Source organism: Thermobia domestica, chromosome 4 (assembly GCF_964235325.1).
Source record: "Thermobia domestica chromosome 4, izTheDome1.hap1.1, whole genome shotgun sequence".
Classification (NCBI taxonomy): Eukaryota; Metazoa; Arthropoda; class Insecta; order Zygentoma; family Lepismatidae; genus Thermobia; species Thermobia domestica.
The window spans coordinates 299,278,563-299,305,257 of NC_137457.1; the positions used below are offsets into that span (position 1 = coordinate 299,278,563).

At 38.4% G+C, this 26,695-nt stretch overlaps 2 protein-coding genes across 3 annotated transcripts; one reads left to right on the plus strand and one right to left on the minus strand.

Moving 5' to 3' along the window:
• Window positions 1-619: 619 nt before the first annotated feature.
• On the minus strand, window positions 620-21,087 carry LOC145684239 (uncharacterized). Of its 2 annotated transcripts, none has more exons than XM_081756345.1 (4): window positions 20,808-21,087; window positions 17,516-17,628; window positions 14,000-14,130; window positions 620-10,780 (listed from the first exon to the last, which is right to left on the minus strand). In XM_081756345.1, exons 1-4 carry the CDS (start codon window positions 20,968-20,970, stop codon window positions 10,609-10,611), a joined length of 579 nt encoding a protein of 192 aa, XP_081612471.1. In that variant the 5' UTR covers window positions 20,971-21,087; the 3' UTR covers window positions 620-10,608. The 2 variants fall into 2 exon arrangements, with proteins under 2 accessions (XP_081612471.1, XP_081612469.1); XM_081756343.1 differs by having other exon boundaries at window positions 20,505-21,087.
• Window positions 4,407-5,297, plus strand: LOC145683181 (uncharacterized). Its single transcript, XM_081754546.1, has one exon. It carries the CDS (start codon window positions 4,407-4,409, stop codon window positions 5,295-5,297), a length of 891 nt encoding a protein of 296 aa, XP_081610672.1.
• Window positions 21,088-26,695: the final 5,608 nt, after the last annotated feature.

Here is a 26,695-nt window from a genome sequence, read left to right on the forward strand (position 1 = left end):
CAAAATGTATTGAACACTATAATCGATTATTAGATGCTAAGGAGATTCTAAGAAAGGAAGAAAATAAATTACAAGTAATATGAGCGTCAATATACCTATACGCTGTTCAGCGTAAGCTCTAAACTCCGATAAACAATATTTGTATCCTTCCGCTTGTCATAAATACGATTGGCTAGTGATGTATCACTCCCACTCCCCACGGGGAGGAGCAAATTATACATGTGCATTTTGACAATACTGTCTTGTGTTGTCCAGTTTTTTAGAAAAGCAGCAGAAAAGAAAGTAAAAACTCGAAAAAAAAAGTTTTGAATTTCACTGGTAAGCAATTATTGCTTAGTGAGCACCGAGAACACTCAAGACAAATGTATGAACTGCAGTGTTTGCAAAATACAAACGGATAGTTCGGCTTGATCAAGAAAGTAAATGAGCTGGTTAGACAATAATATTTCTACTACTAATAATAGTAGGAAGGGGAAAGTCATTCATATTTTTGTTACTACATGAAAAATACATTCTTCTTATTATTATTATTGATTGGAGTTTCATGACTTTTTCCATCACTGAGCGTATAAGAGACAGGGCCTACTATTTATTAAAAGTGTGTGTTTGGTTCTTAAAAAAACTGTAAATTCAAGTAGTTGTCGTTTGCCTCAATAGATGGCATGGCATGGGAGGTGTCTTCCCGCTGGAGGTTGTTGCCCTTGTAGTTTCTGTTTGAAATGTAGGTCACATTCAGTGTGTATAACGGTGTGTGTGTTCGTGTAAATTCAAGTGATCTTACCAAAATCAACTTAAGTATACATCTCTTTTGTTGTCTTGATCCTTTGTAAATAAATTCTCATCGTTGTCTATCAATTATTGTGTGTGCATTACGTACAGTGGTCCACGCCAGACCGTATAAAGAACTAGCAATGAAAACAATCCAAGGTCCTCCGGATTTGTAGTGGTGTGAATCGAACTTTTCTCTTCCCGTGTTCCGTTCGTATTTAGTGTAAGTAGTATTTCTTATCGTGTCGTGTCCTTTGTCTTTTCGTGTGTTCACAATAAAACAATTTCGTTAAAAAAAAAGGCAGTCGTAAAAAGAGAAGTGACCCGACTTCAGGGGAAAGCAGCGACTCAAATTCACAACCAAGTCTTCAACGTGTCATTTTACATTGAAAAATGCAAAGAACAGGACACAAAATGTAGTGAACTGGTGAATGAATTGGAAACTGTGTGTGATGAATCGAACTATGAAGCGTTTGACAAGGAAATTACTGAAATACAGGATAAATTAGAATCAATGTTGAGCAAATTATTGAACTTAAAAGAGGCAAGCAATGGTACAAACTCTAGTGATGCTAAATCTGATGTAAAACTCCCGAAGTTAGAACTTCCTTACTTCAGTGGTGAGATTCATGAATGGATGTCATTCTGGGACTTATTTAGTGCATCAGTACATAATAACCAAACATTGACAGGTGCTCAGAAGCTACAGTATTTAAGGGCTTCTGTGAGGGGTGAGGCAGCAAGCCTCATTCAGTCGATTCCTGTAACCGGTCAAAATTACGAAGTGGCGTGTACTCTGTTATAAAACCGATATGAAGACAAAAGGGAAATAGTAAATCAAACTCTGAAAAGACTTTTCGGTATACCGAAAGTGAGTGAAGTGTGTGCATCTTCATTAAGAAAACTTTTGGACATAACAACGGAATCTCTGCGTGTGCTAAAGGCACTAAATGTGCCTGTTGAACACTGGGACGTAATTCTTGTGCATGTGACATGTGAGAAACTTGACTTACAAGTTAGTCATGTGTCAAGATTTTTTTTTACCTACCATGAAACAATTTGTGTAGGCAAGAAATGAATGTGATAGCAACGAATGCTCAAAAGAATCCTGTTGTTACAGTTGATTACATCCATACTAAACTCCCAGGATTCTTCTTAGCGTCAGAGGAATTTTGCTATTCGATACTTTCATTTTCCACGCTACTGGCGCAAACGCCTAGGAAGATACTTTTTATGTTGTTAAATATGTATAGACGAAGTGATGACATTTCTGTTCACACTAGTAATTTTGCGGTGAAGTATGCGCATGCAGAAAAATCATCCATATTAAGAACTATAACGATTGAAGTCGAAATAAATGTATTGATACATTTCAATGAAGACTTCGTATTAGAGTTGAGTTGAGTTGATTTTTAGTTTAGCGTCCCTTTCAGCAGCGAGGCTATATGAGACGTGGACCTACTGATTAACGTGGAATCCGAACCACATGAGCTCCCGCCGGGAATCGAACCCGGGTCTCCCACGCCAAAGGCGCGTACGCTAACCGCTTAGCTACGGAGGAGCTCTTCGTATTAGAGTCATATTGCAGGAACGATTGGATGTCAGTTGGTAAAATTTTATCATTATTGTATTTATTGGATTCCAGGATTAGAGTATTTCGAAATTACACAGATGACATACCAGTGATCAACGCGTTACCTCTTGTTACCAGTAGGCATAGATCTTTCCGAGTTGAAGAGGCCCGTGAAAATTCGAACACAGTAATTAAAATGGGTTTTCTTCAGTGTATTGACAAAAATGTTAGGTATTATTCGAAACAAGAATGCCTAAATCATGTCGAGAATGAACTGGTTTCTCCAGATACAACTTTCATTATGTCGTCAATTGATATACAATGTAAATGTGTATGTGACCAAATCCACCTAGACGTGTCAAGAAACCTTAAAAAGGACAATAACAACATTATTAATGTTTAAGTCGTTCATTCTGAAAATTTTTGTACATATAATTGTCCTTAATATTAATTTCGTTTGGTAGCAGGGAAGATCTGCTTGAACTTGTGATTTTTTTGGTAAAAAAAATTGAAACGCAATAAGATTTTAATTCTTCAAGAATTTTCAGTTAGCAACTAGTGCCATCGTCGTGCCTGTAGTTACGTCTAACATTCCGAAAAGTGTCGTGACAAACGTAGATCAGTGGTCACACATAAAGGGACTGGAACTAGGCGACCCTATGTTTCATGTCCCAGGAAAAATTGAATTACTTCTTGGAGCTGACGTGTACGGTCATCTGTTAAGTAGTGGTAGGCGTGTTGGTTCTAGAGACACACCAGTAGCAATAGAAACTGTGCTTGGATGGGTACTAACAGGTCCCATCAAAACTAATCCTAGCCCATCACATGTGTTATCCCACTTTGTGTCGTGCACATTAGATTCAATTTTGAGAAACTTTTGGGAAATTGAAGAGTTGCCGTCGGCAAAACATTTGTCCCCCGAAGAAAATGCGTGTGAAAATCATTTTGCAGCAACTCACAAGCGTGACAGTGATGGAAGGTACATCGTTTACATCGTTCAGTTGCCGTTTCGTAACAACGAACCTAACTTAGGTGCTTCCAGAGAAATGCAATCAAAAGGCTAATCAGCATTGAAAGAAAGTTAACACGGTCACCAGAACTACAAAAACAATATTGTGATTTCATGAATGAATATTGGTCTCTCCGACATATGGAATTAGTGCCATCTGATACAGCACACAATTATCAATGTGACCCCAACTACCTTCCGCATCATTTTGTATTGAAAGACAGTACAACAACTAGTTTACGTGTCGTGTTTGACGGGAGGATGATAGGACCTAAGTTACAGGATGATCTGATTTCTATTGTACTTCGTTTTAGATTGCATCTCATAGCCTTATGTGGTGATGTTGCTAAAATGTATCGGCAGGTAAGGGTGTGTACAGAGCATACTGACTATCAACGAATCGTGTGGAGAGAAAGCTCCGAAGAACCGATTCGTGATTTCAGATTAGTGACCGTGACCTACGGAACAGCATGTGCCCCGTATCTTGCGGTGAAGTGATTACAGCAGTTGGTTACTGACGAAGAGGAAGCATTTCCTCTTGCCGCAAAAACTGTGCTTAGTGATTTTTTCGTCGATGATTGTGTAACAAGTGTACGGTCAACCGAAGAAGCATTGGAACTATACACTCAATTAACACAGCTTCTATCGAAAGGTGGATTTAAGCTGCGAAAATGGGCTTCAAACAATGTAAAAGTACTAGAACATATCCCACCTCATCTTCGTGAAAGTAGTTTGGCATTCCATTTCAGTGAGAATGATGTGATTAATACATTAGGAATTCAGTGGTGTCCATCGCTTGACCAGTTCTCGTTCTATGTAACGGTACCTCGAAACTACTCAGTGTTAACGAAAAGAGTACTACTTTCAGAAATTGCGGAACTGTATGATCCATTAGGATGGCTCAGCCAAACAACTATCAAAGGGAGGTTGTTAATACAAACACTGTAGAAATTGCAGCTTGATTGGGACGAAGTTTTGCCCAGTAAAATACCAAGTGCATGGAGAAAATATTGTGAAGAGTTTCCCATACTCCAAAGGATTAAGATAGACAGGTGTATGGTACCAAGAAATGCTGTGCAATTGCAATTAATAGGATTTTCAGATGCATCTGAGGCTGCTTATTCATCCGTTGTGTATTTGCGTTGCTTATGTGTCGACCAAGGTGTTACAGTAAAACTCGTATGTGCGAAAACAAGAGTGGCCCCTGTAAAAAGATTAACTCTTTCCAGACTGGAGCTCTGTGGAGCTATTCTCCTAACACGCTTAATGAACATGGTAGTGAACTCGTTACGTATGAACTTTGACAGCATGCATGCATATTCAGATTCAACTATTGTGCTTGCATGGATTGCGTCTCCACCCAGTAAATGGAAAACATTTGTGAGTAATCGCATTGCAGAAATTCAGCAGTCTGAAAATATTGGGTGGCATCACGTTTTAGGAAGCGAAAATCCTGCTGACTGTGCTTCGAGAGGAATTAACCCGTCAGATCTCGTCACGCATCCATTGTGGTGGTCAGGACCAAGTTGGCTATACAGCACAGTGTTGCCAACCAGCGAGAATCAGGAATGTGACATTGAAGCGGTGAAGGGTGAGCAGAAAGGTAGTGTTGTTGTGTTGCACACTACAAGTGACATCAGTTTTATTGCTAAATTCTCATCATTCATTAGGCTTCAGAGAGTTGTAGCCTGGTGCAAAAGGTTTATTTTCAATTGCAAGTTAGGAAGCCATAGTAAACTAAGTCGAGTGTTATCTACAGTTGAACTGCGACAAGCAACTCACTACTTGATAAGGCTTGCTCAACAAGATGAATTTCAGCAAGAAATAAAGTGTTTGAAGGAAGGAAAACCTTTGCGCCTACGAAAAGTCGTCTTGTGTGCCTCAACCCTTTTCTCGATGACCACAATATTCTCAGAGTGGGTGGCAGGTTGCAACACGCAAATTTAAATTTCAACTCAAAGCATCCAGTCTTGCTTCCACGTAATCATGTGCTTACAAGACTTATTGTAGAACAAGAACACCGCAATAATTTACATGCTGGCCCTCAGTTATTGCTGGCAGTTCTACAGCAGCGTTTTTGGATTATTAGAGGTAGAGGTTTAGTGCGACATATAATCAAGCAGTGCGTCACCTGTCATCGTCAAGCTGCAGAATCAGCTTATGGGCAATTTGCCCTCTCCACGTGTTAACCCAGGTCGGCCCTTTCAGGTATGTGGAGTGGACTTTGCTGGTCCAGTGACATTAAAAAACATGCAAGGACGCGGTCAGAAAACGTACAAGGGATATATAGCATTATTTGTATGTTTTTCCGTGAAGGCGATACACTTAGAACTAGTAAGTGATTTAACTACAAGTGCCTTCATAGCAGCTCTGAAGCGCTTTATAGGGAGAAGAGGTAAACCTACACACACACACATATATAGTGATTGTGGCACTACATTCGTAGGTGCAAATCGAGAGCTCAAAAACATGTTAAAGATAGCGCATCATACTGAACATCGAGATGAAGTTTCTAACTTTCTTAGTTCGTAAGGCATCTCATGGCATTTCAACCCCCCTAGTGCGCCGCATCATGGAGGTCTGTGGGAAGCAGGGGTCAGATCACTGAAACATCACTTATGTCGTATTGTGGGTAACGTGATCCTCAACTTTGAAGAACTTTGCACAGTCTTAGCACAAATTGAAGCCTGTTTAAATTCCCGCCCTCTCACAGCAGCATCAAGTGATCGAAGTGGTCTGTGTGCATTGACTCCTGGCCATTTCTTAATTGGCGGACCATTGGTTGCCTTTCCTGAACCTGACTTAACTAACGTGAAGTTGTCACCACTTGCTAAGTGGCAACTTGTGCAAAAATTAGTGCAGCATTTTTGGCGAAGTCCAGTGAATATCTCGACTCCAACAACGGCCAAAGTGGTGGTGTACTCAAACGAACATTAAGATTGGTGATATGGTAATTCTAAAGGACGACAAAACATCGCCATTACACTGGAAGCTGGCAAGAGTGGTAGACATTCATCCAGGTAGTGACAATCTTGTACGTGTGGCAACAGTGAAAACAACACAAGGACTCATGAAAAGACCAATTGTGAAATTGTGCCCACTTCCTTTCAATCAGTCATATTTTTATATATATATATATATATATATATATATATATATAACTTAATTTTGTTGTATGTGTTGAAATTCAGTGAATTTCAAGGTGGGCGGTATGTTTGGTTCTAGAAAAAAAAAACTGTCAATTCAAGTAGTTGTCGTTTGCCTCAATAGATGGCACGGGAGGTGTCTTCCCGCTGGAGGTTGTTGCCCTTGTAGTTTCTGTTTGAAATGTAGATCACATTCAGTGTGGCGCGCGGCTTTTCTGATCGGTGTAACGGTGTGTGTGTTCGTGTAAATTCAAGTGATCTTACCAAAACCACTAGAAAACATTATATTCTATTATAATCAACTTAAGTATACATCTCTCTTGTTGTCTTGATCCTTTGTAAATAAATTCTCATCGCTGTCTATCAATTATTATTGTGTGTAAGCCGACTCACTCCTCAGGTCGCAAATATATATTCCCACCAAAGTAGAACCCAGAACCATGCACGCAGAAAGCATCCACTTTAGCCAGATGACCACGAAGGGGTATTAAAAAACTGAAATGTACGTACATAGCTTTTACAAACAAATTCAATTTCCTCTAAATCTGAATCACTTTCAGTGTCAGAACTGGAGCTATCAGCTGTGTTGATGACGAAGCTGTCGACTACAGCGTCCACTTGGTCATCCATGTCCCACGTTTTCTTTTCTTCTTTATTTGACTCCATATGAGCTCAATAGGGTTTAGATTGCAATGATATGGAGGTAAACGAACTACAACATAGCCTGCCTCTTCAGCAAGGTCATCTATAATATATTTTTTAATGTTATTTTGAGCATCACCAGCCGCTTGGAGTAATTCAGCCTTAACATTATTTGCGTTAAAATTTGTTGTTCTTTTCCAACCAGAACACAATCTCTTGTTTTCGCCAGGCCTTCGTCGGAAATCTTTGAAGTTGTACACTATGATATGGTGCGTTATCCATTATAATAATACTCCCAGGATGCAATTTTGGGGGAGTACCATCTCAAACCATTGTTTGAAAACATCACCATTCATTTCTTCGTGGTAGTCCCCTGTCTTTTTTTGACTCAAATAGAAGCATACCACAGTCAACGAAACCATCATCACTTCCGATATGTAGAAGTATTAATCGTTTGCCGTTACCTGTGGGATTTCGGAGCCCTAAACTTTGCCCTGACAAAAAAGCCTTCTTTGCTGACGTAACCGTAGAGTCTGCCCACACTTTTTTAGTAGTGTGTCCCTCATTAACCCAAGTTTCATCTAAGTAATAAAACTTACATCCCTCTTCTCTGTAGCGACGCACTTTCTTTCGCCATAATGTAATATCATCTCTTTCAGTAATAATATTTTTGTTACTTCTCTTCACAAATTCGAAGCCGATATCTATTAAAATTTGGTACAAACTTGTTCTTTTCAAGTTAGGCAGATCTGAGTCACTGTTTACTGCTTCAAGAATTTTTGCTAACGTTGGGGGTTCATTAGCAAAGAAAAAACTATGCACTTTAGAACGAATAGCTTTTTTTTTTTTTTTTTTTTAAACAAAATTGTCACACTGATCTAACACAGGCCTAGCACGTTTCCTTTTCTTTCCGCGCACTTTGAACACTCCACCAAGATACTCCCGTCAATTCCGACGTAAGGTCATATAGATCTTTCACAGCTAACTCAGAATACTTTTCACTAAACTTGTTAAACACATTTAGCACTATCTGCTTTTCACCACTGCGTAAAGGCTTCCCTTGTTGGTGTTTCACTACAACACTCGCTGAACCGGGATTCATGTCAGCCATCTTTAAGATTTTAAAAGCAGAACACGCCTTCACAGTTGAATTGGCGCCATAATTACTGCGCATGCTTAGTGTTTATTTCTATTGTTTCATTAACCACACTCGATTGCAGTTTTATTAGATAATCCGTATTATATTTTTGTCATTTATAATAATGTAGCGGTTTTATATGGAGCTTCATAGTAAAAGTAATAACCGAATCATACGAACTATTTTGCGGAGGCGTATAAGCGTCGGTAGGCGAACAGCAAATGAGCGAGATTTAATTTCACGTGGCTTCGTTTATCGCAGTTTAGAGCTTAGGCCGAATAGGGTTTAGGGACATTTCTCGAGCACTACGCATGAGGGTTTATATTCACCCATATCATTTTGTATATGAACATTACGCAAAAATGATGAGAAACGACTGGAAGTTTTCGAAATGTGGATGTGGAAAAGAATAGAGAGAATTAGCTGGGTCAAGCGGCAAATGAAAGAGGGTGTTAGAAATGGTGGGAGGGAGAAAAGAAAATAACAATTTTAGATATTATTCAGAAAATTGTGAGAAACTGGTTGGGTTGGCTAAGAAGGAACTGTATCATAAGGAACGTGGTAGAGGGTATGGTAGCAGGAAAGAGAGGGAGAGGGCAAAGAAGACTACTATTAATAAACGATATCAAAACAGAAAAATCGCACGTGAAGACGAAGAGGTTAGCGGAAGACCATGGAGCATGGAAGTTTTTCGGTTGTGGCAAGTGGCCTGCCAATCACGGCAGAATACCTATGATGATGATGATGATGATGATATTTTGTTCATCTTAATGAAATTATCGATTGTTGTGTGTTTCATTTTTATTTATTTATTTTCATTAAATAGTAATAGCATTCGAGGATTTTACAAAGAAATCTAATTTTCCTGCTGCATGTTCCCTGCGGTACAACTTAAATTCATCAAAAAGCACGTGTGTAACGTGTGCCCTTCTCTCCGTAAGCGTAGAAGTACAGCATTACTAACGAACTCAATTCCTCAATTTTATTTACTGCCGCTTAAGAGTGGAAGAGAACAGAGTATAATGTGCACTACTAAAACTTACTTGTGAAAGACAAAAGTTAAAAACATTTGCTCGGCTGGGTACTATTTTACCAATACATATACAGGATGATTCAAAAAAACGCGGAATTTTCAAAATGAAATAATTTCATGAAAACAAATATTTAAAAGAAAATTATTTAAGCCATTTAGTAGTAAAAATAATGCCATTTTAGAACACATCAGTACAATTTATTTTTTGAAGATGACATCTAGCAGGTGAACTTCTCTACGCAAACATTTCGGCAGTTTGGTTTGATGTAACATCCCAACTGGAATTTCGGCAATTGCTTCTCGTATTTCGGCTTTCAATTATTCTACTGTATAGCAGGTCGACTAAGAAACGCTTGGCTTTTAAGATGACCCCACAAAAAGAAATCACAAGCTGATAAATCAGGGGATCTGGGAGGCCATTGAATGTCACCATTTTTCGAAATTTCACGTTCCCCAAACAATAGACGTACAGCAGCCGTAGATGTTCGTGCTGTGTGGGACGTTGATCCATCTTGTTGTAACCAGGCTGTATCACTAATGTGTGGAAATCTTTGTAGCTGTTGCAGCACAAAGGTTTCAAGCATGGCGACGTAAGGATTCGATGTGACTGTAATCGCATGGTCATCTTCGTCCTCAAAAAAATTAAGGGCCCATCAGAACGTGTGATGACATAGCACACCACACAGTAACTTTGTTGCTGTGCAATAGACACTGGTGTAGCTTCATAGGATTCTCTTGTGACCAATAGGGGCCGCGGTGGCTCAGTGGTAGAGCGTTCACCTCTGGTGCTTGGGGTCCCGGGTTCGATCCCAGCCCCCGCCAAGTGAACTTTGTGGTGGACAAACACCGTGTGCGTGGGTTTTCTCGGGGTTCTTCCGTTTCCTCCCACTTTCTTCATTCCACCATTTCATTCATTACTCATCATCACCGTCTCCTTTAGCCTAACCGGCATAACCGTGGGACGTAAAACAAAGATTTCATTTCTTGTGACCAATAGCTAAAATTTTGATCGCGAAAGTACGTGATAACTAAATGGCAGAGTGTCATTGACAGGCTGGCGTATGTTATTCAGTGTTACCCACTGTTGCCAACACAACTTTCAAAATTTCCCGCTTCTTGAATCACTCCGTCCCATTACATGTCACGTAAATTCCTCGTCTATCACAAACACACAATTTACGAAAAGAACAAATATATTTTTTAAAACAATAAATACAACTTTTACCAACGATTCACATATATAAAACCAGCTTCTGCAAGAAAGCTCCATTATTAATTTTAAAAAATCCTACTCATATATTATTTGTCTAAAATTTGGTTTCTGTATTTGCGTTCCGGCATTCGTATCAAGTGGGCCTTCATCCTTGCTTGCCTTTTCCGCTCCCGTTCCCTCGCTCGTTCTAAAGACGCATACGTTGCGTCTTGCCGTCGTTTCTGCATATTCAGTCGATTCGTCTTCCTTTCTTTCTCCCTGGAAAATACAGAAACCCAGAAAAAAAATCATTACTTATTATGAATATGATTAGAGTCCGAAACTCACAGTAAAATAAACTGTCAAAAAAAGAAAAAAATGGTACACAAAATAGTAATTTACAAAGAATAAAACTAAAACACTAAATATACAGAATAACAGGATAAAAACAGTCGAAAAGCCTTTTCAAAAGTATGTATATCTATATATCTATATCGTTGCACTTATATTTATAATTATAGATATAAGATTACAGGGTGTCTACTAAAATTCCAAAATGAAATTTCGTGACTTTTTCGTGACAGTTTCTTTACCAAATCTCACAATTTCCTAACATTCTCAAGAGCGAATTTGGGTGCAAATTAGGCCGAATTTTCATTCATGCGATAGAAACGTACTTTGCTAGTGATTTAGTAGCGTCTAAAGCCGACAATAGACATTTTTGGTGGTGAATTTTGACGTTTTATAAAACAAAATTTTCCAATATGTACTTACATTTGTACAGATAAAAAAAATCGTGACCCAAAAGCTAAATTTCATGACTTTTTCGTGACCGTTTTCTGATTTCGTGACTTTTTCGTGACTTTCGTGACCGATAGACACCCTGGATTATATCATCTTAAAGATTATATCACTGCACTAAACGTATGCTCTGTTCTGCATGTTCTATTTCTTATTTTGACTGTCTAGGGGCTGACCTAAAGTTATTTGAAAATAACGGCATTTTACTGAAAATCGGCCCAGTAGCAACAGTCTTACATTGTAAAAGGTGTTCGGTCTCCAAAAGGTTAAAGGTGATGTCATGCATTTTGGCGATTTACTGCCCAACGAGGATCTTCTTACAAAGAATGAGAATTTCAGATTACATCATTTTGTAAGAACTTACAAGTTACATATATTAAATTTTGGTAGCTTGCATGGCGTCATAGTTTCCCATCAAGCCGTGTGTCCGTTTTTGAACTTTATATTTCTCAAGAATGGCTTCACCGATTTGAATCAAAATTTGTATCAAGATAAATGCCACCCTGCCAAATGTGGCTGAGGTCGGTTAAGGCGAAAAGCTAAAACTGACAAATGTCTTTAAAATGACGCAAAAGTAGAAGTGATATACAGGGTGTTTCAAAACAGCACTGACAACGTTTGGGAGGTGATTCCTGACACTAAGATAAGACAAAAAGTATAGACTAACCTGGGTGCATAAATGTTTCCTTTCGGAGTTATAGGCTGCCGAAAATATGAATATATATATATGAATTTTAAAGGTCCATAGGTCCAAAATTATGGGATCTACCGTAGTCGGGTCAAGACCACTTAGGAACTAGTATGTGCCCTTTCAAAACATCCATCTTTCAGAATCCTGCCGTACTTCCGTAACAATATTTATAGAAGTAGTTGGTGAGTACTTCAAATTATATACCCGTAGCCAAACTCCCTCTATAAAAATTGTTGCGTGAGTATCTCAGGATTCTGAAACATGGATTTTTAGATGAGGTACATATTAATTCCAAAGTGAAGTCTGGACCCGATTACGGTAGAGCCCATAGTTTTGGAGCTATGGACCTTTAAAGTTAATTTTTTTTTCATATTTTCGGTAGCCTATAACTCCGAAAGGAAGCATTTGTGCACCCATGTTGGTCTTTTTGTCTTCTCTTGGTGTCAGAAATCACCTTCCAAAAATTGTCGGTGTTGTTTTGAAACACCCTATATATATATCTCCTTGGTTGGAGGGGGAGTAACAGGGAAGCCGGCCAAAAGTAGAATCCAACAAAACAAAGTCTACCACGCAAACACACTCAAAAGAATAACAAGCTATTAACCTTTTACGGTAATCGGATGATTACTTTTCTGGTATGAGTTCGGCAACCAATCCTGTTGCCTTCGACTGCCAGACACTAAATGAAGACTTTGGCTTCACGATGCTTCTTGTATTTGTTTAACTTAGTCTTTATCTCAAGAAAACATTGAAGTCAGCAATAACTTTTTAAAAATGATCGTAATCATTTACACCCACTAACCCACAACTTGACAGTACTAATCTATGCACGTAAAAATGAAAGTCACTATGTTTGTGTCTTAATAATTCTTGAACCACCCGACCCATCTCGATCAAATTTTCAACATAGATGAGGTTCGGATTTGGGATGGTCTTTTATCATTTCACTTTGATAGTGCAGCTTAGGGGAGATATATAAAAATGATCAGAAATGACCGATATTATTGGTTGAATCATAGTTTTAAGGGTCGCTGAGATGAACAGTGATACTTCCGATGCCGTTTAAATCCAAATTCAGCTCCCATCAGTACTTCCAAGGGGGGATGGTGACATGTAAAAAAAAAAAAAAAAAACTTCAAAACGACCGATATTAGTGTCAAATTCATAGTTTTTGTGGTCCCTATGTTGACTGGTGATAGTTTATGTCTAAAACAATACGTATTTTCCCCGTGCGAAGAACGAGAATTCTACTAGCGTATACTTAAATAAAACAATCTAAGATGGTTACTATTTACACATCCTTATTTTCTAGGCCACATTTAAGGTTAATGGTTTTGTGTTAACCTCAATAAAATTGTGGCAGACAGTATTTGAATCAATGCATAATTAAAAAAAAAAAAAAAAAGAAAAAGAAAACAAGTGATCAAGCCGAAAACAAATGACAAAATGCCGAATCACATGAACCTCTCTGAAGGAAATTGATAAAGGGTCCCACCGCGTAACCATGCGAAGGTCACTTGACAAGAAAGCTAATCACATAGCCATACTCAAAGAAAATTTGACAAATAAGCACGTCACTTTACCATGGCAAAAGGAAATTTGATAACGTAGCTAATCACGCCAACCTACTTGAAGGAAACTTGACAGAAAAAAAAAAAAAAAACTCTCCACGTGGCTATATACTTACAAGTAATCCCTCTTACAGAACCGTACCCCAAGAAAACTTGAGAAAAACTTCACCGCAGGACCATATCCGAAGAAAACTTTACAGAAAGAAAACCATATAACCATGCCCGGAGGAAAATTCACAGAACAACCCACATGTGATCATTCTCGAATTAAAAAAAAAAAATAAAATAAACTTGACAAGAAGAAATACGCACTGGTACTAGTTAGCATGGAGTAAAGCAACCTAGAGTGCAACGCATATTACCATTATCTTTTAATTTTGCAGCATTTAAAAAAAAAATAATAATTTATAAATTTGAATGAAAAAGATCTGTTACCTGTACGATTGGTTTTCCCTTTGCTTTCGCTTGTTGAGTTTTTCTCTTTCCCGTCTCAGTCTTTCGTCATAGTCTTTTCGGATCAATTTTAAAGTTGCCGAATCCACTGCCAGGAAGTTTAATTGGACAGGCTGGAAAATAACACAACAAAACTTAACAACAATAAAGTGCTATTAATAACACAGTACATAAAATTGTTACTGAATACGTAGCTGTTAAATAACTAAGTAGAATTTTAATTTAACGCTTTGTTAATATACTACCTGACTTAAAGGAGGCCACTGGAAGAGGAAACGAGCAATGATGGAATAACTGGTTAGAAAAGAATGAGAGAAAACGAAATCATTCCATGAAGACCCATAGGCACAATGCTGTCCATCAAGCTCACGTGACTGGATTAAACTATGCATATTCACACTACAGATACGACACCGAGTGAACCATAAAGTACGTTAATGAGCCACCGTGTGAACTATAAAGTACATTAATGAGCCACCGTGTGAACCATAAAGTACATTAATGAGTCACCGCGTCAACCATAAAGTACATTAATGAGCCACCGCGTGAACCATAAAGTACATTAATGAGTCACCGCGTCAACCATAAAGTACATTAATGAGCCACCGCGTGAACCATAAAGTACATTAATGAGTCACCGCGTCAACCATAAAGTACATTAATGAGCCACCGCGTGAACCATAAAGTACATTAATGAGCCACCGTGTGAACCGTGAAGTCCACCATTGGACTACTATGTGAACAAAGGAATACACCATTGAGCCACTGCATAAACCATGGAGTCCACCACTGAGTCACCATGTAAACCATGAAGTACACCATTATGCTACGTGTGAATTATGGAATCCACCACTGACCCACCGTATGAAACAAGGAGTCCACCATTGAGATATCGTGTGAACCATAAAGTCCACCATTGAGATACCATGTAAACCATAGAGTCCATCATTGAGCCACCGTATGAACCATAGAGTCCACTACTGAGCCGCCATGTGAGTCATGGAGATCACCACTGAGCCGCCATGTAAATCATGGAGTCCCCCGTTGATCTATCGTGTGAAACAAGGAGTACACCACTAAACTATCCTCCTTTTAACATAGTTTTAATTTTTGGTCACTGTAACTGTGTATCACTAGTAATGTGTGTGCCAAACAACAATAAATACAATCTGCTACGTAAAAGTGTATTTTTTTTACACAAATAAATCAATAAATAAACCATCTCTTCCACAGAATAAAATCTACAGGATGGTCTGGAAGTGGGCGTACCCCCCTTCAGTTTCAACAGTACAGTGTTAGTTTGGTAGAATGCCTGTACACAGTTACCTTGAAGTCTTAAGAGTCATAAACATCACCATCCATGTCGTAACACAGCTGAATTCGCGCCAAGTTCTCGCAGATGCTTTGCGGAGATACTCCGGAGTCACGAGGGTGACGGCGTGTTCCACAGCTGCTTGTAATTCCTGTGTTGTGTGATATCGAGTGTTTCTTACTTGTTGCTTTATGAAACTCCAGAGAGCATTGTCTGGTGTCGTCAGATCGGAACTTCTTGGAGGCCAGACAAAGGGAGCAGGTGAAGATGCACAACCTCCTCTAATCCAGCGGCCAGGAAACGTCTGATGAAAATGAAATGAAATCTTTGAGTTCTACGTCGCACGGTTATGTCGGTTAGGCTAAAGGAGACGGTGATGAGTAATGAATGAAATGATGGAATGAAGAAAGTGGAAGGGAATGGAAGAACCCCGAGAAAACCCACGCACACGTGTTTGTTTACCACAAAGTTCACTTGGCGGGGACTGGGATTGAACTCGGGACTCCAAGCACCAGAGGTGAATGCTCTACCACTGAGCCACTGCGGCCCCCGAAATGTTTGATAACTGTTACCAAACAGAAATAGAAGAAAACAAATGAACATGGATAGCAATGTTGCCAGATAATGTCAAGCAATGTTACCAAACAAATGTGGGTAAAACCTAAAACCATCAAAAAACACCAAATTAGGCGGACCACACTGTACGTATTACTAAACAACGAACGGCATACGTTTCAGCAGCCATAAAAATACGTTTTCCTCGATTTTTCAGAAACTACGCATTAGAATTTAGAGGCAAGCATGCCATTTTATTAAGCTCGATGTCATTTATCGATTGATATATCAATACGAGGATAACAAAACATGATAAATACATTTGTACACGCAAACAAATTACAATCTTATGAATTACAACTACATAGGTTGGATAAAAAGTAGTGGCAACACTGTTCTCACGTCAGGGGGCTGTCCATCTGCGCCTAGGTCTTCCTAATGGTCTTCTTCCGATTAACCGCTTGCATTCTAGTGACATCCACGTGGATGTCATTAAATGCTCCGCTGCAAAATACCAGTGACATCCATGGGGTGTCATGAAAACGAATCCTTTATTAAGAGTCATCTTAATCCTGGAGATGATGAAATTTTTTAGTGCATGAAAGGCATGAGTTAGTTCTACTATTTTTCGTTAGGTGACAGCACCTTACTGACAAAAAAAAGTCTCAGTAATAGCAGTATTACGGGAGTATTCAATTGCGACACACGTGTGTTTGTTTAGATGATAATCAATTGACAACTTCGAAATCTTATTTCGAGTTCGAAAAAAAAAACTTTGATCTCCGGTCAGTGTTGCCAACCTCAATCACCATAAAATCCCTTCAGAACATCAAAATTTCCCTTTTTTAGTCCAAATGTTCCACAATGCATTAAAAAAAAAAATCAGTAATGTGAATGTTTTCCTCGCGCGTCCACAATAAATATACCCTATCTAACGGTCTAGACAATCTTTTAACAGTAAACGAAAAACTGGTATTACAGCACGCTCATAGGAAAATGATACCTGAAATGCAAGGGGTTAAGTTTAGCTGAGCCCGCTACGCTTAATGACCCTAACGATATTGGGTAAACGGTATAAATTATGGAGTATCTCGTTATGAAGTTTCCGCCATTCCCCATTCCCGTTTCTCTTGGGTCCTAATACTCGTCTTAGGATTTTATTTTCAAATATCTTTAATCTGCATTCTTCCCTTAAAGTAAACGATCATGTTTTGCAACCATACAGTACAACAGGCACAATTATCGTTTTATATATTTTAAGCTTCAAATTCTTCGATAGGATTCGTGAACACCAAAAGATTTGGGACTGAATAACAAGGACGAATTCCCTGTTTTCACTCGATATTAATTTATACAAACTGTTGAATTGAGTTTAACGTCTCGTACAGCAGCGAGGCTATATGAGACGTGGACCTACTGATTAACGTGGAATCTGAACCACATGAGCTCCCGCCAGGAGTAGAACCCGGGTCTCCCACGTCAAAGGCGCGTATGCTAACCGCTTAGCCACGAAGGAGCTCTTATACAAACTGTTATATGATAATAATAATAATAAAATGATGATGTTTTAAGGTAACAGAATGCTTTTGCAGCAATCCACAAAAGTAGAAGTAAATATTCTATCAACTTACTCGCCATTTGTCAGTATCTCTTTTCCCAGTCACTAGCGTTTCCAAAGCAACATCTAATGGTATTCGTGATTCCATTTTGTTGTTTCGGTCCTTCTCATCCACGGAAACATTTCCTTCGAAGATAAGAAACAATTATTATTACAACTGAATTCTCAGGACTAATTATGCATGCTGATGCTAGGAACAAATGAATTCGTAATTTTGCCATTCTTGTAACAGGTGTTTTACTTCCCGTGCAATATATATCAAACGCTAAAATTTTATTTACTATTATTACGAGATTTCCACTTATTTGGGAACACGAATTCCCTGACTTTTCCAAGTTTTTCAGATCACGATTCACAACCTTCCAGGTCTATATATAATGTAAAAAAGCAACTATATTTCTCCCGACCAATGGGTTCCTCATCTACTACGTATGCATGTACACTCATGTCCAAAATTATTGTCGCATGTCTATAAATATGTTGTTATAGAATATAATTTGATGACGAATTCGCCCTGTATTTCTTATAATGCTAGTATGTGTATAATCGACAAAGACATGTATGTGCCAAATTTCATGTCAAAAGAGCAGTAAATAAGAACAATAAAACGAAAATAAAACTTTCTTGTCCATTTAGCAACATTTTGTTTTACTCATTCTAATTTTCGTATTTATAATTCTTTTTCTATGAAATTTATCACAAATATACCTTTCCCGATTATACACATAGTGTCAGTATTAAATGTACCCTGCACAATCATTACCAAATTATATTCTTACAAGAAGACAGTTATAGATATGCGGCAATCATTTTGGACATGAGTGTACATGTACCCAGTGTGTCTGTAAATAGAAAAGTTTTGCAAAACAAAGTAATTTATTTTATAAAATTTCCTCTATCTAATAGCACAGTACAGCATAACGAGAAATACATTCCGAAAAGTAAAAATCCGTACTTAAAATCTCCTGATTTCCGCAGATTTCTACAGCTTTTCATGAAATTCCCTGACCTTTCCAGGACTTTTTACAAATAACTTGAATCCAATAACTTTTCCAGAATTCCCAGGTTGGTAGCAATTTTGTTATTATTGTTGCAACATTCGCTTACAATGTCGCATTTTATTAGCAATTTCCCATATTTCCTAGATAAGACTGCAAGAGCAGATGCTTCAGTGTTACGATAAAGACTGTTGGAGCCTGAGAAAATATAAGCACAGAGGGTTAGAGTGCTATTCGCAGCCACTGTCATAGTAGAGCGTGTTCGGATTAACTTTACATTACTCACTTCTGTCAGTATCCTTACGCATACCGAAAATAGCACTACTACCAACCACGGGAACAAACAGTCTTATTAGCAAATGCTGAAACAAAGAATTCCTCCGTTCCATTCCTGCTCTGCTCAGTCCTCACGCTGTTTATAGATACAACATTAGCTTATAATGGTCACTTAACACATGTTGGTAGGTGTTTTCGTATTATTGCACCGAGGATACTTGATACACTACCATGATGGTGAAGATACAACACCATCCTCTCCATCTTCATCAAAACACTTATAAGCAGTACTACTTTTCGAGCGCATGAAGGCACACTGGAGCGTGTAATGAAAAAGCTTCAGTGTGTGCTATATTACATACTGACAGTCAGTGGTGTACGCATAAGTTCATCAAAGGTGAAGGGGGGTCAAGCTCACAAGTCCATACAATTTCAGGAGTATATATATATATATATATATATATATATATATATATATATATTTGATATGGTGAATGTTTATTTTTGCATATGCTATTGTTCAAGGGGGACACGGTTAAAACCCTAAAATGGTGCTATCCCATTTCAGGTATCCATAGATTTGTAAAAGTTAATTGAAGAAATATCCAATGTTATTTCAACAAAGTAATCAAAACATATGGGGATCTCATTTCTGACAACCTTAAAAATGTTAAAACAATGTAATCCAAACTGTATGCTTATAAGTACGTAATAGTCCAAAAGGAAGCCATAATGAACCGAATTCCTGTGCCAGTAAAGTATGTTAAGAACTAATTCGTAACAATAAAGCTCTGCGACAGGAAACGCATCTAGTAACATTACGAACATAGTGTCCACCATCCTCGTTTACGCGCATACCCACCATCATTAATACACCTACTCCCTATTCACGGATCTCAGCGTGGGCCCATCAGCTTCGCCTTCCCCTTATGCAGATACAATTCATGGCTTTTAAGAGGACACCTAAGAAGGTTCGTTTGTGTTTTCCCCATCGTCGCTTTTACGGCATACGTCATACAAAGTCAAGCCCTAATAAACTGAATCAACCCAGGAATGTACCTCATAACTAACAATTTATAAGGCAGTAGTAGTACATATCGTGGAGAAAAAAAGACCATAATGTATAAATTCAAGTATGGATACCTAAAATTTGATAGGACGCCTGATCCCTTAGGTAAGCCACTGATGGTAATGTTTGTCCAACATTATAGTGTGCTTTGTTTAAGAACTTAAAGTATACATGACCTCATAGACATTCTTTCTTATGAACATTTACACTTTAATCTAGAATTTTCATCTTCGTGCTAGCATATTCTTCATTACCACTGCTTACTAACTACAATATCAAAAATAAAAGGTGCCTTTTATCTTCTCCCCCAATCTTGCAGTTATAAGATCTCTAGTGTTACTTTTTGAAAATTATGTTGGACCCATACACTACTATAATCTAACCTAACTTAACCTAATGTGAACAGAAACTACCGAAATTGTAAAATTTTTAAGAAAAAATAATTGGACCCCTTCTGGTAAACATTGTCCTTACTCACTTTACAAAATATAGCTGAGCGAGTGACATGAGCGAAGGGGGTTAGAAGCCCCGCAGGGCTCGTTGTTTTCTACCTTTACCACAACTTAGGCAAAAACAAGGTAGTTGGTTCTGGAGCTATGAAACGAGTTGGAGAAGATTCTAAATACAAGGCAAAATAAATAAATAAAGTAACACCGTACGTGATACTTTGTTAACAGTCACTGTGTCGAAGGTTTGGTGCTTAGAAGTTTCGAAATGTTCACTTGAAATGTAATTTCGTTGTCCTGATATTGGGTGTGGGACTTGCAATATTTTCTTGTCCACACATTGTTTCAGCAACACGTAATTTGTTGTTCTTTTTTGATCACCAGAAAGCGTTCTGAAAGCTTCATTATGTAAATTAGGGACAATTGGTGTGCCTCGTGTCTTCTGCTGATCATTTATGTTACTATGTTTCTCGTAGTTTATGATCACTAGTGGATCTCGTTCATTGACTTCATTACCTTTTGAATCAACTGGATAAGGATTTGTTCTATTTACACAAGATGTTGGATCAATATATTTTGGTGATATTAAACAATAACCATTACTATTTGTTTCTGCGGAACACGGCACTTGAATAATCTTCACATGCAAGTCTTTTGGCTTTGACTTTACACAATTCATATTCTTTCGTCACTTATTCAAATAACACAAGAAATATTAACATTTAAAACCATGATCACACGTATTCGTTACAACCATTGCAATGCAAAATCAACTATATAATAATACACGTAGCTTGTTTACATTCTTCAGCTGAGGTGTCCAGTCGTCCAGTGATGCCAGTTTTGGAACAGCGAATTTTCCGTCCCAAGCCATAAAATTTCCCGATTAGACGCAAAAATTCCCGCCAACGCCTTATGCAGAGTTGCTTTGATGAATGATTAGCGTTATACTAAAGGCCTGATTACTACAGGAAACATGTTAGTCGAACTCTTTAGTGTGACACTAATCACGCGCCAGAACGACTCTGCATAAGGCCCATACAATTTAAAATACTTAGCGAGGGCCTATGACGTACAGTTGAATTCATTCTCATAGTATAAAAGCCACTATTTACCGTTATTCATGATAAAATTCCAAAGACGCTGGCACAATATTATATATATATATATATATATATATATATATACTTGTACTTATTATTTTCTGTTACTATTTTACTATCCGGACAGACTATCACTTAATATTGCAGCGATTATTCTCTTCAAGTAGCGTAGATTTTTTCTGAAGAAACTGGCACCACTTGAATCACACTATTGAGGATTCAGAAATGGCGGCAAATCGTGTTCGTCGATCGGATCGAATCAAAGGTGAATATCCATATTCCTATTCATATTCATATTTATTTGCCTGTTCAAAGCTTATAATATGAGGACAATCCCCTATTAAGCATTACAGTTGTCAGATATGGTTTACATTCTTTATATATTATCAGTAAGATAGGTTTCCACAGAGTAATAGCTTTTTTCTAACAATAATTCTAACAGAGTATTTCTGAATATCCGTTTTTCGTTAATGTCCTTATACTTTGTTGGTAATTTGTTATATAATTTTATACAATTCATTCTTTATACCTTTACTTGTTTTTCTTTATTTTAAACCAATAAAAATTTCATTTTCACAGATGTGACTTCCTTCATGATCAGGAGCGTCATTTCAGATTTTGCTTGGGGGGGAAAGACCCCTTGATATAAGTAAAATTTCGCGTTTTTCACTGATTTACTACTATTCTATTGATAAAATCTATATATACCTCAAACTCAGGGGGGCAAATGCCCCTCCCTGCCCCTCCCTAAATGACCCCCCTGTTCATGATCCACACCTTATGGCAGGGGCGGATCCAGGACGGACTTCTGGGGGGGCGGTCGGCGGTAATACTGCTACTTTTAAGAGCTCCAAACTTGTTATGGATGGGTTTATTTATATATAAAATAAGAAAGTTTCCTCTTGTGGGGGGGGCGATCGCCCCGATCGCCCCCCTCTGGATTCGCCCCTGCCTTATGGCCACCTAACCTAAGTTGTTGGTTCATGTTTTATGTACTGTAGTTTTTAATGTCATAGATCCACACGCTGTATTTAAACTCAGCCTTCCTAAAGCTAATTTGCACACGTTAATGCTACTACTCACTTAAGAAACATGTTCAAAGGCAATAAATTATAGTAGTTTCTCCCATAATACTACGAGTTTTTTTCAATATCCGTTGAGCCACCAGACGAGAACACATGAGATGACGAAATGGGGACATGACAAAACTGTTTATTGGACGTCCATTCCTTACACCAATAGACACACTGCCATTCAATCATTGTGGAGTACCGAGCATGAAAACATATCGTGTACAATCGAAGTGAACGCCATGTGTGAACCACGTAATATAGTTCCATTTCTCCAGAAGAAATGACATAACACAGCTACAATTTTCACAAATAAGGGCTGCGGAAGGAACTTTTATAAGTGATGACTGTGTGCACGACTGCTGTAGAGAGACTAAAGAAAGGCTTACCAAGGTACACAACGAGGGTAGGAAAATGGAAATCTGTATCGGCGGACAACCTTCATGAACGCATCAAACATGCAGTTCGTGAAAGTCGTAGATTATTTCTGAACTAGCTGAACTCAGCAGCTGCCTGGAGAAATCGAATTATATAATGTAGTTCACACTTGGCGGACGCTTCGATTGCAGTCAATATATTTCCATGGTCGTTACTCCACAATGATTGGACGACAGAGTTTGTGTATGTGTGTGGGAATATGAGCGAGGTCCAATGAACAACTTATCGTATCATAAAGATCCTACTACAGAGTCTGTCTATCGGTGTGGGATATGAGTGATGTTCAATGAACAACTTATCGTATCATAACGATTGAACGACGGAGTCTGTCTACCGGTGTGAGCACGGCGGGCACGCCGGGGGATGAGGGGTACACGTCCCCCAAAAAATTTCCAGGAGGGGATTGTCCCCCCTGAAAATTGGAGAGTGGGATTCTTCCTCAAATATTTCGGCAAAAAGGATGAAATACTGAAATGCGGACGTCGATTGTCAATTAATGATTCATGGAATGGGTAAAGAATTAAAATTTCTTTGAAGAAAATTCTGCAGCAATTACCATTAATTGAAGAACAGAACCTAGCGAGACTGTAGTAGATACATCGAAAATTACCATAAAGCGTGCACATATTCAATTGTAGCGAAAAGAGGGTTTTGAAATATACCTTTATAGAAATGGTAGATTCTAATTGAAGGTGCACAGTTCTTAGCGTGTCTTTTTATTTTGTACAGCTACCGATTTGTGAAAGACTTACAACTTGCTTCCAAACCAGATATATTTCGAATCCCTGTCCTAAAGAGACCTTTTTCTTTGTGTGCGGATGTGGAGATCCTTTGCGTGTTCCAGGCATATAGCCAGGATTTCGTAATTGAGGGGGGGGATCCTTGACATAAAATACTGTGGGTATCACACCAAGGGCTCGATCATTTTAAACTATTTTACTGGCAACGTATATTGGTTCGTTTAGCCTGGATTTCGTAATGGGGGAGGGGTGTGACATGAAACACTGTGATTATCACACCAGGGGCTCGATAAATCTATTCTAAACCATTTTACTTGCAAACTTTTTCTCGTGCTTTTTTGTTTAATTTTTTTTAATTTTTCATTTCTGGTTTCGAAGGGGGTCAGAGCCTTGGCTACGTACCTGCGTGTACTTTCTAACTTCTTCAACTGGGCTATGCGCGCGTGCGGCCCTGTTTTTGAGAGAACTTATTTTACAGCGTGTTTTCTCCGATAATAACGTTGTTTGGATTGCTGTGACAATGTGTGTGACTGTGAATATAACGTTGATCTGAATTTTTCTTATGTTGCTTGTGTTTAGTGTTGTTTTATTGTTCTAAATGGATAAATTTGTCAAAAAAATTGCACTGTGGGCCAAAGTACTGCCATTATTGAAGAAAAGAGGGGGAAAAATTAGTTCAAATGATAGTTCAAGTGACGGAAAACAACCTGAAACTTGCAATGGAATTTCGAATTTCCGTAACAGGTCACCATAACCATCAATGTCTATAGGAGAAACCCCTGAATCTCCATGTTTAGCAAGTAGTTCAGATTTTCTCCACAGTTTGAACTTTTAGAAACCCAATCAGCCTTTAGTGTTACTTACAAACTATTCACAACAGTCTCTGAAAGATCGAACATTGAAATCTGTGCCATCCTGATTCCAGACAGCTTCCTGGCGTCAAGCCAAGCAAAAGTAACGGCATTTTCTGTTTTACTGTATGGACTTCTTGAAAAACAATAAAGAACAAGTTCATTCTAGAAATATGGAAGACGTTTTCACGACTGTTGGATTTTGCAACTGGAAGAAGGCTAAAGAGAAATTCCGTATTCACGAAACTTCAGAATCCGCTACACGCAGACAAAAAATCAAATAGAATAGCAAGTAAACAGACAAATTTCAGATGATCAATTGAAAGCCAGGAAATGTCTCGAAAAAATAATTTCAAGTATACACTATCTTGCGAGCCAAGGACTCGCATTTAGAGGACATGACTCCAGGTCCGGGAATTTCTTTCAGTTGATGAGCTTTCGCTCTGAAGATTTTCCACAGTTGAAGAGCTGGATAGAGTTAAACATGAAGAGATATAATTTCAAAAATTATAAACTCTGGAACAAAATTCTGGAAATCATGGGTCAACAAATTCTTTTTTACATATGTAGCAAAATCAAATCTCAAAACCCTCGTCTGTTCTCTATCATGTGTGATAGTTCCCTGATGTGAGTGGTGAAGAACAATTAAGTATTTGTGCCAGGTGGGTTGATGAAGATCTCTGTCCTGGTATATAAAAAGCCACTAGTGAGTTTATAGCTTCAGTTATTCTAAATGCGATGGTGGGACTCCAGCTTCCCATTGCTCAACTCAGAGAACAAGCTTATGATGGTGCTCGAAATATGAATTGTGCAAATATTGGTGTTCAATCTATCATATATAAATAGCAATCTCTTTCCTTGTACGCACATTGTGGAGCTCACTGTGCTAATCTTGTGATTAAGAAAGCCTGTTGTGCGTCAGAAATACGGTACTGAGAAACACTTTGCAATGGGTTCATTAACTAGGAGTAGTGCTTTTGCAATCACTTACAGTGAGGCCATGATTTTCTGCTCTGATCGAGGCTAATGCCGGTGGTTCCGTGTCAAACATTGTAAACATTAAACCCTTGTGTCCCACTAGGTGGATTTGTAGACTCAATCAAATGACGTTGTTGAACATTATAAAGAAATTCTCTATATGTTAGAAAAGATGAAGATTGAAGGAAATGCCAACACATCTTCAAGATCAACAGCTGGGCTTTTGCGCTTTTTGAAGAAAGATCTACGTTCCTTGGGCTCATAATGGCTAAAGATATTATCAGTAGATTGGAGCTTCTTAACAGGACACTTCAAGGCACACTTTCAGTGTCAAAATGCGAAACAATCATCCCATAAATGAAGGCATGAACATAACTAATATGCTCAGTCACTGACCTTGAATTCAATATGCTGTCTCGAAACATACAGGTACAAGTCAATATCATCGCCCTGAAAACTCCATTAATTTTAATAAATGTTGTAAACAGTACCATAAATAGGATTTTTCGTGCAACTGGAATAGAGCTTATTACTCATTATTGATAGGATTTATCCCAACTTGCAGCACTTTAATTTGTCATGTGACATTTTGACAATTTTGAGGAGGGGTGCAGTGCCATCAGGCCTTCTTTAAATTGGGCTTTCAATGTTGAGTGAAAGGTACTGTCCCCCCAGAAAATTTTTGGTGTGCACGCCTATGGTGTGGGGTATGGGCGAGGTTCAATGAACAACTTATCGTATCATAATAATTTAAGACAGAGTTTGTCTATCGTGTGGAGAATGAACGACGTCCAATGAACAATTTATCCTATCACAATGATTGCGGGACAGAATCTATCTATCGGTGTGCGGAATACACCATGTGGCATTCCCGTTTCGCCATCGCGTGGTTCTCCACAGGTGGTTTAGCGAAAGTTGAAAAAAAATAACTTGTATTATATAAATATAGATGATTTTACGTTTCGTCACACTAGTGTCACCTGTACGAGAATTCTATCAAATACTACTGGCTTGATCTCGACTCTATCCCCCCGAAGTCAGATGAACTTGATATGCGAATGTGAACTTAGTGCCCAACATCGCAACAAGGCTTGTGGAACAATCTCCTAGACAAGTGGAACGCTATTCAACCAAAGGTGTTGCAAAAACTAGTGATGCGGATGCCAAGAATAGTGAAAGCAGTTGCATATGCAAAAGGCGGTTTCTTTGACAAAACGAAAGTGT

What these genes read in the sequence shown, in the direction of transcription:
- LOC145683181 (XM_081754546.1), top strand. Translation starts at nt 4,407, where the DNA reads ATGGTACCAAGAAATGCTGTGCAATTGCAATTAATAGGATTTTCAGAT.
- LOC145684239 (XM_081756343.1), bottom strand. Translation starts at nt 20,970, where the DNA reads ATGAATTGTGTAAAGTCAAAGCCAAAAGACTTGCATGTGAAGATTATT. An exon ending in GAGATACTGACAAATGGCGA is followed by an intron (nt 14,131 to 17,515) that starts GTAAGTTGATAG and finishes GTTATTTTCCAG; the next exon opens with CCTGTCCAATTAAACTTCCT. An exon ending in AGGGAAAACCAATCGTACAG is followed by an intron (nt 10,781 to 13,999) that starts GTAACAGATCTT and finishes TGTATTTTCCAG; the next exon opens with GGAGAAAGAAAGGAAGACGA.